Below are 14443 nucleotides of genomic sequence, written 5' to 3'. Positions count from 1 at the left end.
ATAATAAAGGAATAAAAGCCCAAAAATACAACTTAAAAAAAACAAACAAACAAAAACAATAACAACGCTGAGTGTCAGTGTTTATGGTGTCTTTTAGGCTTTACCTACTTTTTCCTCACTGTGATTGTTAAGGTCTAACAACTGTTTCTCTTCATTCTGCTTCATTCTTTTTCTCTGTTATTTAGTTGATCATCTGTTTTACACAGCCGCCTGCTTTATAGGGGTTTCAAACACTTGGCGCAGAGCGTTTCTGTGAGTAATGCAGCCTCATAGACTATCAAAGAACTATTTACTCTGAAGAAGCCCAAACACAGAGCATGTTGACCTGATTAATGTAGCATAAGATGTTGTTACTTTTGCACAATGCTGTTCTGTGATTTATATTTGATAAAAATTCAATCACATAATTAATGCCAAAAACCATTTCTCTCTTCTTTTTTTCATCGTCTTTAAAGTGGTCAGTGGACTTGGCTGATGCTATGGAACTTTCTCTGATGCTATTTCTTTTGATGATAGAGCCAGAGTTTTATATGAAGGCGTGTTCTCCCTAACATCCATGTCTTATTTTCTTTTTTGGGGAGTCTAAATATAGAATTGTGGGTTAACAAGAAGTCTGTATGAAGTCCATGTGGAGATTCTTCAGAAGGCTGAGTGATGTCAGTTATTGCTGAGTCACAAATCCGTCTGGCTTATGCTTTGAATCTGAGATGCTGTTGAAATATTACTATGTTTCTATGAATCATATTCAAGTTATGAGTTTCATAATGGTGTGTCTACATGTGTAATCTCTTTTGAACCTTGAGCTGCATTGAATGTTATTTGTTGCAGATGACTGACTCTTCCTGTATTATCATTTGAATATAAATGGCAAAACAGGTAGCATGAATGAAGCATTAAAAAGGTATAAATGAACCTTCTTATGCTAAAAGTGGAGTGTCTTCTGTGTTTTGATTTATTCATCTTCTGTGGTTTCACAGTTCATTGTAACTTCTGTTTGAAAACAGAAAGCAGTTTTATCTTTCATTTTTTATGGTTGGCTTGTAAATAATAGCATATGCATTGACCTAGTTTCTCATAGATCAATGCCACCTTGCTAATCTAATATGATATTATATTGATATCTGGGCCATGATATGATATATTATTTTGATGGTTTGAGAGAATAGCGCATCCAATGAGTTCCAATGTGTTTATCATAGCACTAAACTGTTTGAAATTTTATTTTATATGACACAATCAGGTGTGTATTGATGTAAAGCCACACTATATGTGAAAAAATGTAGCTTAAAATATTATTTTTTGGCATGATATTTGTGATCATGCATTGAGATATTTACCTTACAATACTGTGAAAGAATAAAAGTAGGTCTTAAATCCATAAAGTGCACAATGCCAAAAAATGAGGAGGAATAATTTACCTAACCTCCAACAAAACTAGTCTAATCTGAATAGTGCATGAGACTGTTTTGCTCACTCATGCCTCATTAAGAAGCTTCTAACCCTTGCCTTCCATCCTTCGTCTCAGAATGGGTCATTTCATTACGGTGCAGCTGCTTCTGAATACCAAGCCAAACACTGCCAGCTTTTATGCCCAACCTCTGCACCCACCGTAAAAAGCAATGCAAATGGAAAGTTTATAAAACGTGTAGTGGAATATAAACCAGACAGGCCGATACTGCTTTCAGGAATCCTTCTTGAAAGTAGCATGCTTAATTATTTAAATACTCTCCTGTTTCGTGGCCTTGGCACATTACAAACCTCCCGCACATGTGTGAGATTGTGACTTGGGTAATCACGACAATGCGTCTTGTGCAAGAGAAAAAGCCTTGAAGCATCTGAGTGCAATGGCATGATGAAAGTCTTCAGAACTCAAACTGTTTGATGTAACTGTGTAATAATGTCCAGTGATCTCACTCTGCATTTGTGTTTCACTCTATGTGCTGGTGTGGCCTGATTTACATCATTTGTTGACATGAATCAGTCAAGAATCAATTCAAAATCAATATTTCTTCTAATTACTTAACCTTCATGGTTCAAAGGGTGAATAGAGAGGTGTTTAAGGCTTATGCAAAGAGTTTGTGTAAGTTTGTTACAGCAGTGTCTAACTATAGCTATATACAACTGAATTATAATAAACCTTCTATATGAATTAGGGTTGTGCCGATGATGATAGTATCATGTATCGACGATAGTCGCACCGCAGATGTGTGCAGTGTATTCATCTTACAGTTTCACTGATTATAACGTCAGTATTTTTTAAAGTGCATAATACTCGTGCTAGATTGAAGTGATGTAAATGTTCTTTGCTCGATTTCTGTAGCTGCTTTTTGAATAACTGAGGAAATGTAAGCATTATAATTTGTAACTTAAAATGTTTCTATTAAATTGCTATCAAATTCAGCCATATTAAAAACATTAGGCTGCTTTTAGCCTTACGCTATAGTTGGTTCACTTTCCAGCAATAAACCAAGTAAATAATTAAATAAATTAGCACAATAATATTGTATATCAGCGATCTCACAGGCTGACAATATGACAATTGGGCATATTGCCCAACACTAATATGTGTATAATTACAAAATTGCAATGATTAGGCAGATATGTGCATTGCTTTGTGATTTTAGCTGTTTTCCACATAGTTTTGTTGCTACTTTTTCAGTTTGCATTAGATCATTTCATTTATTAGATTTTATTGTCTTTGTGTCTCCCTTAGTCTGGCCTTTGGAGGCTCCAAACCTGCCAAATGAGTCTTCAGTGGAAGTGCTACATAATGCATTCTCCGCCTTGTCTGGATTTTCTCTTTCACCTAGTTCGGATCCATCCAAAGCCACAGAGAATTACAATCACAATGCTAACACTGGATCGGTATTCGCTTACTCCCTGAACTCTGCCACAAGCCCAGAGCCTCTTGCCACTCCTCCTTTACTTTCCTTAAAGTCTGGAGAAGGAGTTAGATATACCCCCAGAGGTTCCTCCAGACAGCCTCGACAAATAAATTCTCCAGTGCCTACCTCCCATAATGTGCCCTTATCTTGGTCTGCTATCAGCCCAGCTCCTCAAATACCACAGACTACAGGTTCATCTGTGCCGTCTAGCTTGCCTTCAGTTGGAGAAGATTCACCTGACGAGCCTCCTGTTCCTTCCCCTCAAACGCAGTATGGGACTGTGAGTGTCAGTGACTCTGAGGTTCCTTTTGGAGACAGATTGGAACCATCTAGCAGAATCCAAGACCTCCAGTTACAAACCAGCCATGACCCCAACACCCAGCTAGGCTATCAGCAGTTGGAGCCAAGTCATGTGGTTTTTGTACACCATCAAATGACTTCAGCGTCTGTCGAGCCAACTATGGGCCCACCCGAAGACCTTTTCCCAACCAACACTATGGATGTGGAGTATGGCTCTGGAGATTACCTAGAAACAATGTCCTTCATGGGATCTGAAAGCAATGACTATTCACTGGTTAGCAATCTAGTCACTGATGTGTATGACTTTGAGGACTCGAATTCAGAGACCTATGACACCACGTTCCCCTCAAGAATGGTGATGTCATTTTCCAGCAAAAACTTGTATCCCTCTTCTACCAGTGTTACTAATTCTTTCTCCAGCAAACCTGTTGAAAGTTCCATGTTCAATAGCAGTTCAACCTCGAATGGAGCCACCACTGACTTGACCAAACACGTTACAACCTTTCAGAGTTTTACAACCGTTGTGCCCTTTACCATGTCAATACCTCCAGTTTACTCCAGTATTTTGACATCAGACGTTGGCCACACCATTTCAACCATCCAGCCAACCAGAGTCCATTCTTTACCCATTCTCCCGACAACTTCAGATGTCTTAAACCAGAACCAGTCTGTCAACGAGAGCTCAGAGTTGGCATCTGACTGGCCAGGCACTGTTACAGTCCAACCCACCGATGTTCTTTTACCAGACATGAACAGTTTAGAGTACTACACCATCCAGTTGACCAAGGACAATGGTAGCTTGCCAGAGCCCACTGCCAATCAGACGACCTCTAGTGTTTTTTCTTTCGTTCCGGTTGGCACCACACATATTGTGAGCACTAAAACCTACACCATTGACCCAAGTTACATGCTAACAACTTTGTTTGATGAAGCAGATCTACAGCCTACAGGTAACAGTTCCTGGACTGAGGAATCCTCAACAGATATCTCTGGATTTGAACCTTTTAACACCACTATCTTGGATCCCTCTGAAGTTGGACCAAGTTTAACAGATACCACACTGCCATATTTGGAGCCGTCGTTTACACCAACAATAGACCCTTCAACTTCATTGGGAGATATAAACTCGACCACTGATTGGGCTACCACACCTTTTATACCATACAACACTTCCTTACTGGTGACTACCCCACCTCCAGTGACCAAGGAAACAGATGGCTTGTCTTCTGTTAATGACAGCCAATGGATTATCACCTCACTTCCAACAGAGACCCTCTTTCCTAGTAGTGTACTTCCCACTGTTTTAGTAACCAGCTTCATCAGTGTTTCTGAAAACCCAACTGACTCAACCTTCAACATCACCTCCATCCCTCCTGCAACGGTGATGGCTGATGAAGGATACGTGTCTGGAACAACACCTGACACCATGGTTACTGATAGTGATAACACAACACTGATCGGTAGCCTTATAACCACGTCCTCCCCAGTATTACATAATGACACTACTGTGGCACCTTTCACTATCTCAAGCTCCAACAACACAACCCTGAACGACACATCAGTTACAACCCAATCCACAACCCTCCCAACAACCACTGCCCGGAAATATCTCTGCAACATTACTAAACCTGACACCTACTTGATCAGAGTTGGTAAGACATAACAAAAATTAACTTGCTGCACATTTTTACACCAGAAAGGTGCTCATGTCCATTTTTGAGGATAAATGTGCAACACGATACATGAAGCACCTTAAGCAATAACTGGATTAGCAACCATGCAAGCATTATGGTATTTTATTTGAATATTTAAGGTTCCAAAAATAACATAGTTTCTCTGTTGTAGGGTTTCCTCCAGGGTCCACTGCTGGATATGCCAAGGCCAAAGTCAGAGAGATTCTCAAAGCAGAATATAACCGCTCTGTGGAGCTACAGGTACTGTGGACATAATGAATAGATTTGTTTTTCTCTTTTTTGTTCATGTCTTGTTCATTCTATAATTGCTAGATTATAGAATATTTGTACATTTATTTGTTATTCCACAGCAAAGTTTAATTGCAAAAACAAAAAGCTACAAGTTTTTAATGATGCAAAAGCATCTAAAAATATACATTTAAAAAAAATTCTTTAATTAAAAGAACATTATGTATTTTTCCATGCATATATTTTAATGCATATTTTTGGATATAAAAATGTGCCTTGATGCAAAGAAAAATGTAAAAATGTTAACAGGAAATGGATGGAATATTGCGCGCGCACACAAAAGTAGTTTTTGCGATATTCCTATTTATTGCATAAACTGAATTTACAACTTTGTTGAAAACATAAGTATGGTATGTAGGTATTAGGTATGTATTATGGGTACTTTTAATTTTCAATATCTCAAGAATTACCTATTGAAATTAACAGTGGCTTCTATTCAGGCTGAGAAAGCTGTAGAGAAATTAGAAATTAATTTAAGAATTTGTTTCTTTTATGAATTTAGCATGATATTGATAGTTTAACCTGTTCACTCTTGGTTTGAACCACAGAAACTTTAAATATGTTTTGTAATCCAGTGTTGTGTCAGTAGAACATATAGATAAAATCATCCCTTCCTGTTTTATCTCTTGGGTCCTCATGAACAAACAACACCTAATTTAGCTCAATGGGAACCAACTGGTTCTTTTTAACTCTGCATTTAAACACAATACTGAATCAGCCTTGACTTTTAAAGGCCCAGTGAAAGGCTTTTTTGTTTCTCCATGTGCTCTAAAAGGATTTGAAATTGCTATTAAAAATATGATGTAAATGTCCTTGACATCAAATCTTCCTTCGTGTGTTGTAGGTAGTGAAAGCTCCTCCAGACTTCGTGTTTCGTGCCGTGTCTGGTGCAGTGGTTTATACTGCCATATCAGTCATTAATGCCCTGAAAACCTCTGCTCGGACCACCAGCTCCTTTATCAGCGTGTCACCCATCAGTCCTGTACCAGGCCTGCAGTACCATGTTCATACAGGTAGCTGCAGAGAAACTTCACGTCACAGTTCTTGAATATTCTCTCTGGTATTTATATGTTGTTGCTATATGACTATATGTTTGTCTTTTGTCTGTCTGCAGTTCTTCAGTTTGTACCCAGCCATGTAGATGTGCGAATGTGTACCTTCAGTGAGCAGGCAGAGAAGGGTCTGATCACAGCTTTATCTGAAGTCCGCCGACGGTCACAAGAGTCCACAAACTTCACTGTGAATGTACGTTGACTGCTTTACCCAGCTTATGGTATTAAGGGCTCAGCTGAGTTTCAAACACCAATAACCAGACACTGAACTCCTTCAAATCCTCTTAATTACTGCTTATTTCGTTTAGTTTAGCTTAAACATACACAAAACATACACAACTGCTACATAATGTAAACGATCCAAATGAGAATTACACTGTAATGTTTTTAACCTTGAACAAGCAAGTTTTTGACTTAAGCAAGAAAGGAGCATGCTTTTAACTTCGGTTATGTGATGTGAATTCAAGACTTGATAGCCTTCAGCGCAGTGGGATGACATCATCTCCAGCTGTTGGCTCTGATTGGATAAGGAAAGCGCAGGACTGCTCAATTCAACCGTTGTCAAGGCAACAAAACTAATGGCTCTTATTCATTTCATTCACTTGCGTTCAGAATGTGTATGCGCTTCTTTAATAGATCAGTGAGTGTGAATGAAGAGACTTGTGCTGAGAATCCATGAGCTTTATCAATTTCCATCAATTTATTTATCATTTAAAATTGTATTTTAGCAACTAAATTATTTCATTATTTTTTATAAATTTTAATTGGTTTATAAATAAGTTTTTTCATATATTTTGAAGATGCTTGATTGATACAGAAATATATTTTATGTCACGATAATTTCCAAAATCCCTTTCTGATGTCTCATTGCTTTAGTTTTGCATAATTGTATCTTAGAGACTGAATTGTTTTGTAGATTTTAAACATCACCACGAGTTCTGTGGAAGTGGCGGCACAACAGCAGAAGGTTCCAGTGGAGATCACCTTTGCTGTGCGTGATATGCGCGGGTATGTGCCAGGGACAGAGGTGAGCACCCAGCTTCGACAGCTCAGCGTTGTCGAGTACAGCTACTACCTGGGCTACCCTGTACGGCAGATCGCAGAACGTGAGTCCACACACTGATTTCTGTATAACTACATAAATACACTTGCAAAACAACTGCTATGTACAACAGTTTAAGGTGGTCATACTGGGTTTTATAACAGTGTAGTTGGTAGACTGTGGGCACCCATCAGGTTAGCCAAAGTGGTCCATCTACTGGTATTCTAGCTTTTATACCAGCTTCAATTACCTGGAAATCAGCTTCAGTGAGGTTTGCTGTATGTTATAATGAAAATGGAATAAAATTCGTTCATATTTGATGTTTTTTCCTTCTCTGCACTATTAGCTTTCCACTATCCAGAGCTGAACACGACCCAACTGCTTCGTTCCTCATGGGTTAGAACAGGTACTGACCTGCTAATGTTACGCTTAACACACTGGTATTCCAAAGTACACTACTGTTCAAAAGTTAGGGGTCAGTATTATATTTTTTTGGATTCAGAAATTAATATTTTTATTAGTGCTGTCAAACGATTAATCACGATTAATCGCATCCAAAATAAAGTTTTTGTTTACATAATATATGTGTGTGTACTGTGTATATTTATTATGTATATATAAATACACACACATACAGCATATATTTTGAAAATGTTTACATGCATTTACATGTCTATATTTATATTCATATAATTTATTTTATATATAAATATATTTAAAATATGAACATAACATATTTTTCTGAAATGTATACATGCATGTGCGTGCATTTATCTATACATAATAAATATATACACAGCACACACATATATTATGTAAACAAAAACTTTATTTTGGATGCGATTAATCGCGATTAATTGTTTGACAGCACTAATTTTTATTCAGCGAGGATGCATTAAATTGATCAAAAGTGACAGCAAAGTCATTTATAGTATTACTAAGTATTTCTATTTCAAATAAGTGCTGTTCTTTTGAGCATTCTATTCATCAAAATTTATCATATATTGATATATATTAGAATGATTTCTGTGACACTAAAGACTGGAGTAACGATGCTGAAAATTCAGCTTTGCATCACAGAAATGAATTACATTTCAAAACATATTAAAATAGAAAACAGTTATTTAAATTTGTAATACTATTTCACAATATTACTGCTTTTACTGTATTTTTGATCAAATAAATGCAGCTTTGGTGAGCATAAGAGACTTCTTTCCAAATCAAACCCCAACTGTTGAACAATAGTGTAATATTACTACACTATCAGATATTCAGATGAATATCAAATGAGTCATTGCAGTGCCATAATGTCATGTTTTATATATTATGTTCAGTGTTGTTGGGAGTGTTGGACCAGAGTGCGAGTGACAAGATCTTCAAGGCTACGATTGAGAGGAGACTGGCTCAGTTGCTCGGCGATGCACTGGGTATGGGCCGTCGCTTTAGAAGAGCAACTAGTGTGGGAAACAACAGCATGCAGGTTTGTAAATCATCCATGTTATGTGGCCTTATATTTTCTATTCTTTCTTTCCATGCATGAGCTCATTTAAAGAGCTCTTCCTGTGTGCATGTCTAATGCCTCTCTGGATTCTTAATCAGTCTCTGTCTTTGTGGCGCTTCCCCACACCTGCTCTCCCTCCGCACATCATCATCATTCAGGGACAAGGAGTATCCATGGCAACACCCTCCTGTTCATCCCTGGCCTGCAGAGCCACTCAAAAACAACCAGTTCACCCCAGTCGGCGCGTCATACTCCAGCTGCAATCTCAGATAAATTATTGAACACAGCTTGCAGACAGCTAGAGTGATTCTTAAACCATTAATTGCTTGTTCTGCCTACGTAGAGAAGATTTTTCCGTTTCATAGTGACCCGATTGCTGACTGGCTGACCTAATGGTTTCTAAGTGACTTGTGTTGTAAAAGTGGTAGTGGTCTGTTAATGACTGCTAATTAACTGAGAACGAATCCAGCTGTGTTAATGATGCCCAGTGGTGTCATTTCTAATTTTAGAGAGGTGATGAATTCTGGAATATCTTGGAAGGACTCTTAAAGTGAATGTAGGATGATGGCAGTCTGCTAAGCTCGGATGTACTGTTAAGATGACATTGTGCAGCCGTCCTCTGTACTGTTTCTGATAATGCACCCTGAGGTAGCAGCACTTTCAAAATGAGCTTTTAACGTCCCTGGCCAGTGAGGGTTCACTACTCGGGGCTCTTAATGTAGGTCGAGCTCAGGTGAGGTCCACACATTGCCATGCTCTTTTTCCACCCCAATAACCCTGGAGACTAGAAACATTTATTAGACTCGTCTTTTAGACCCTCAGTCTCTCTGAAAGCCTTTTTGGGTTTTTGTCAGAAAGACATTTAAATTTTCAAAAGCTAATTGTAGCCTATTCAGAGTTCTGATTCGTGTGTTTGCGTGTTAGGAACAATTATGTGGAATTAAAAGTTTAAAGGAATAATTTGCCCAAAAAGATCAATTCAAGTCTGTATGACTTTCTTTCTTCTGTGGAACATAAAAGGAGAATTTCAGAAAACTATCTACACTTTTTAATTAAATGCAAGTGAAAGGGAACTGGGGCTGCTAAGCTCTAAAAGCACCATAAAAGCATCATAAACGTAGTTTATGCCAGTGTTGTTTTGGTATTATTTATATACTGTTATAGTATTAATTAATATTTTGAATTAGCTTATATTTTTATATTTTCATTTTCATTGGGTTTAGTAATTTAATGTGCTTTTTTTTTCATTAGTTTTTTCATTAGCCATTTCTATTTAGCTTGATGATTTTTTTATTTTTTTATTTAGTAATTTTAGCACTTAAACTTATTTAATATTCAGTTATTTTAGATTTTTGTGCAAGTCATTTTTTATTTAATATTACTATTTTATTTAAATTAACAGACTAAAAGCAACAGACTAAAAGTTAAGATGTCACTCACTGAAAATCAAAAAAACTTTATTTTTTATTTTATATATATATATACGTATATGTATATGTGTGTGGCTGTACATACACATATGTAGTTATTTTTTGGTGTTTGGCTTAGTGTTATGTTAGAATCATTATTATACTCATACCTTTTGTTTTTTTAATATTTTGAATTGTTTTTAACTTTATTTTTGTTTTCATTTAAATGTTTAGTTTTGAAATGTTGTATGCATTTATCATTTTTATTTAATTTCTTTATTTTCTTAAATGTGTGTGTATATAGTATTTATAGAGTTTTAACTTTTAGTTTTAGTTACTTTTTCTTATTTGTAAGTCGCTTTGGATAAAAGCGTCTGCAAAATGACTAAAAGTAAAGTAAAATCGTGCTGTTCATGAGACACAATTCAATTAATCAGTTGCTTCATTCTCAAAATGTGTCTGAATGATTTTTTCAAAAATTGGACTGATCCTAATCCATCATCTAATATTGTAAAATGAAAATAGTGTATCACCATAAACACCTACACAGACTTTTATATAGATTTTTTTTTTAAGCCTAGGTCAAACTTTTGGATTGGGAATATGCCATAAATGTCTGAATAGTTTTAGTGGGTGTTTTTATTATTGAATATTTTACCTCGGTGTTGTTAGTGAAGCTGCTTTTAAACAATACGTAAAAGTGCAAAAAGGACGATGCAGTGAATTGAATTGCACATCAAACTTTGTCAACAGACCTTTTTTTTCCCACTTTATTCAGATTGTACAGACCACTCGTCTTGTGGGCCCTGACAACCCTGTGGAGATTATCTACTTTGTTGAAGGAGCTAACGGACAGAGACTTCCCGCCGCAACCACAGCCAGCATGCTCAACAGTCTTGATGTGCAGCATGCAGCGATCATCATGGGATTCCGCGTCCAGGGAATATTAGCACAGCGTGAGCATTCAGATTTTTAATTCTTTCAGTTGAAAAAGATCTGTGGGAGAGAACTATATAACATAAAATCGCAGTGAACCAAGACTATAACGATAAAAACCATGATGAAATGATCATTTAAATGATTTTGATTGATGGTCACATAGCAAGCAGTGTTTTTTTGTGGTAGCATTCTTTATTTCTACTGCTCTAAACGTCAAAAGAGGTGAGTTCAGATAGCATGGCATCTCAAGAGAGCTCTGCCTTTTTATGTAACATTTATATGTGGCAGGCTTACAACTGCATCACCCACAGCATAAACATTAGATTCATTAGACTAAATTTAGTAGCTTCCTGTTGTATAACATCTTAGACCTTTGAATTTTAGCTCAAATCTCCAATTACAGTGTACTAAAAAACAGGTCAACCCAAATTATGGTTGCTGTTCCTGCTTAGTTGATCCAGCACCATACAATGTATGGAATTTTATATTTGCATTCAATGTATGCAAATCATTATTCTAAATGATGTTTGAGATTGTAGATATTTAACTGTGCATGCTGTTTCTTTCATATTTAGATTGCCATCATCGAATGCTTACTTAAAGTTCATTTTTAAGGACACTAAGAATTACTAAATATTACTAAATATTTTTCATTAAGAAGACTGTAGAAAAGTTGTTGTTGTTGTTCTTTAAAGAAATTAATACTTTTATTTAATAAGTATGCATTTTAGTAAAGACATACAATTTTGTGAGATTAAAATGTATTATGGGTTTCAAATTTTTTTTAAATAAAATTTAATATATCACAGAAAATTAGAATAGCACATCTGTTTTCAACATTGATAATAATGTGACACTGAAAACAGGAGTAATGACTGCTGGAAATTCAGCTTTGCCATCACAAGAAAAAATACATTTTTTAAATATATTCAAAAAGAAAACAGTCATTTTAAATTGTAATAATATTTCACAATGTTATTTTTTTTTTTTACTGTACTTCTGTGCAAATAAACGTGGCCTTGATGAGCATAAGTGACTTCTTTCAAAGAAAGAACATTATTTTTTCGGTTACATTTTTGAACAGTAGTGTACATTCTGTCTTTAGTCACAGATATTTATACTTCATTACCCCTGTGTATGTTCAGCTGTGGAAAAACAGGCCTCGCCTCCCTCAGACGCAGAGAAGACCAACACGTGGATAATCGTAGGGGTGGTGGTCCCCGTGGTGGTGGTCATCATTATAATAACTATCCTGTACTGGAAACTGTGCCGCACTGACAAACTGGAATTCCAGCCAGACACCATGAGCACCGTCCAACAAAGACAGAAGGTGAGAGACTGCAAATGCTGTGTAATGATTCAAATGAAATGTATTCTGGGATTGTGAAGCACTGTTTCTCATGAGATTTCTTCTTTCTTTCTAATGTAAGGTTCATCTGTAGGTCATTTTGTTTTGTTTTACTCTTATGTCAGTGATATTGCTAATCAGTCAGTGGGCTCCTGTGAGTCTGCACTGCTTATCTCGTCTCTCACAGAGTGATTTAAATGACTCTCTTTCCGGAAGCTAGCCAGCTTTGAAAGATCAGAATTGGATATTAGTTGGCTATCCACTACTCTACCTATTCACACTCTCAGTTATTCTTGGCATTGGAAAGGCTGATTCATTTAGCAAATGAGTTCGTTTAGACACTTAATTTCAATGATGCGATTCAGTCATTCGTTGAGTCAACCGTTCCCAGAAGTCGCTGCGTCATTATTGTAGTGAAATAAATGTTTATCTATTCTAATGTTTATCTCTAACTAATTTTTCCAGTATTTGTATGGGTTGTGTCTAGGCATGAGCTAAACTACATATTTTCAGAATTGACCAATGAGTCGGTTTTCTGAGCGACTTTATACTTATACATTATACTTGTTAGATGATTAGCTGACCATTTTTCATACATATGTGTGTATATATATATATATATGTGTGTGCAAAAGAATGCAAAATGCAAAACAATATGTTTTAAATAATTTTGGTAAAATAATAGTTCTGTCATCATTTACTTACCCTCAAGTTGTTCCTAACCTGTATGATTTTCTTTCTTCTGCTGAATGCAAAAGAAGATATTTTAAAGAATCTTGGTAACCAAACAGTTGCTGGTAGCTATTGACTTCCATAGTAGGGAAAAAAATACTATGGAAGTAAGTGGCTACTGGCAACTGGTTACCAACCTTCTTCAAAATATCTTTATACTTTGTGTTTAACAGAAGAAAGCAATTCATACAGGTTAGGAACAACTTTGGGGTGAGTAAATGATGACAGAATTTTTTTGTTTTTTTTTTGTTTTGTGAATTATTTGTGATAAGTTCATTTCATCCTGTTGAATCATCTTTAAAGCACCACTTCAGCATCACACTGCCTGGTTCTTACAATGAAAGTCTTGCTACTGCTGTGGTCACTACTATAACCAGACTTGTCATGCACGAGCACATACACTTGCAGAGTCCCAGCAGTAATGAAGTCAACTGCTGAGCTGGCTGATGGGTTAATGTTCAGCAGTGACGTTCTTATCCAAAGCAGTGCCTGCTGGTCCTCTCAGTCTGAACGTCTTGATTTAACTACAATCATATGAGGAGCACATAGTCATTACACACTTCATATGTGCCCTTTCTAGCACACTCACAATCCTCAAGAACTACCCCCACTCTCATCTACATTCTCAACAGTGACTCTTCTTAGTCCTTCAATGAGGTTCTCTGGTTTAATCAGTTTACATTGTTTGATGGCCTGCTTCTCACTTTGTTCCTCATGTTCTTACTTAAATCAATATTTCATGGATTTGAAAGGGAAAGATGCTTAAAAATGCTTATTCTCCAAATTCTGTCTTCATTTACTTACCTAGAGAGTTCTACCCTAGAGTTCTTCAAATATCTCTTTTGTGTTTTGTAAGTAAGTCATGCAGATTTATAAATGATGCCAGAATTTATTTATTTTTGGGCAGTTTTTTTTTTTTTTTTTTTAAGGTGCAATGGATGGGTGTGGGTTTTTTTTCCCATGTTAAAATATTTTGGAGCCAAATTACGTTAAGCTTAAATTTGTTAACATTAGTTATTAGGCATCATGACTGTAAAAATGTTCATTGTTAGTTGTGATACCTGATGCCTGGCTTAACTAACGGTAACTCTATTGTAATTTAACATTTCGCTTGTCTCAGTTTTGAAATAGTAAATCATTCATATGTTGATTTCCTGAACAGAATTCAATACAAGTTAGACTGGCTGTTTAGGGATTGAAGTAGAAATAGGTGTTGCAGTTGCCAAATTATATTTTTAGTCGCTTTGGATAGA

The 14443-nt window shown here is 36.3% G+C and overlaps 1 protein-coding gene across 3 annotated transcripts in view; it reads left to right on the top strand.

Annotated features, from left to right (window-relative positions):
- The window catches only part of si:ch211-1e14.1 (UPF0606 protein KIAA1549), a 55704-nt gene that overhangs the window by 26133 nt on the left and 15128 nt on the right, over nt 1-14443 (top strand). For all 3 annotated transcript variants that reach the window (XM_058751738.1, XM_058751737.1, XM_058751739.1), the window contains exons 3-11: nt 2714-4837; nt 5031-5119; nt 6012-6180; nt 6282-6412; nt 7136-7325; nt 7608-7667; nt 8596-8741; nt 10950-11127; nt 12256-12440. In XM_058751738.1, coding sequence (XP_058607721.1) covers nt 2714-4837; nt 5031-5119; nt 6012-6180; nt 6282-6412; nt 7136-7325; nt 7608-7667; nt 8596-8741; nt 10950-11127; nt 12256-12440 — 3272 coding nt within the window. The remainder of the gene's footprint in view (nt 1-2713; nt 4838-5030; nt 5120-6011; nt 6181-6281; nt 6413-7135; nt 7326-7607; nt 7668-8595; nt 8742-10949; nt 11128-12255; nt 12441-14443) is intronic.

Source organism: Onychostoma macrolepis, chromosome 18 (genome assembly GCF_012432095.1).
Source record: "Onychostoma macrolepis isolate SWU-2019 chromosome 18, ASM1243209v1, whole genome shotgun sequence".
In the NCBI taxonomy this organism is placed as follows: domain Eukaryota; kingdom Metazoa; phylum Chordata; class Actinopteri; order Cypriniformes; family Cyprinidae; genus Onychostoma; species Onychostoma macrolepis.
This window is presented reverse-complemented; position numbering and strand designations above follow the sequence as displayed.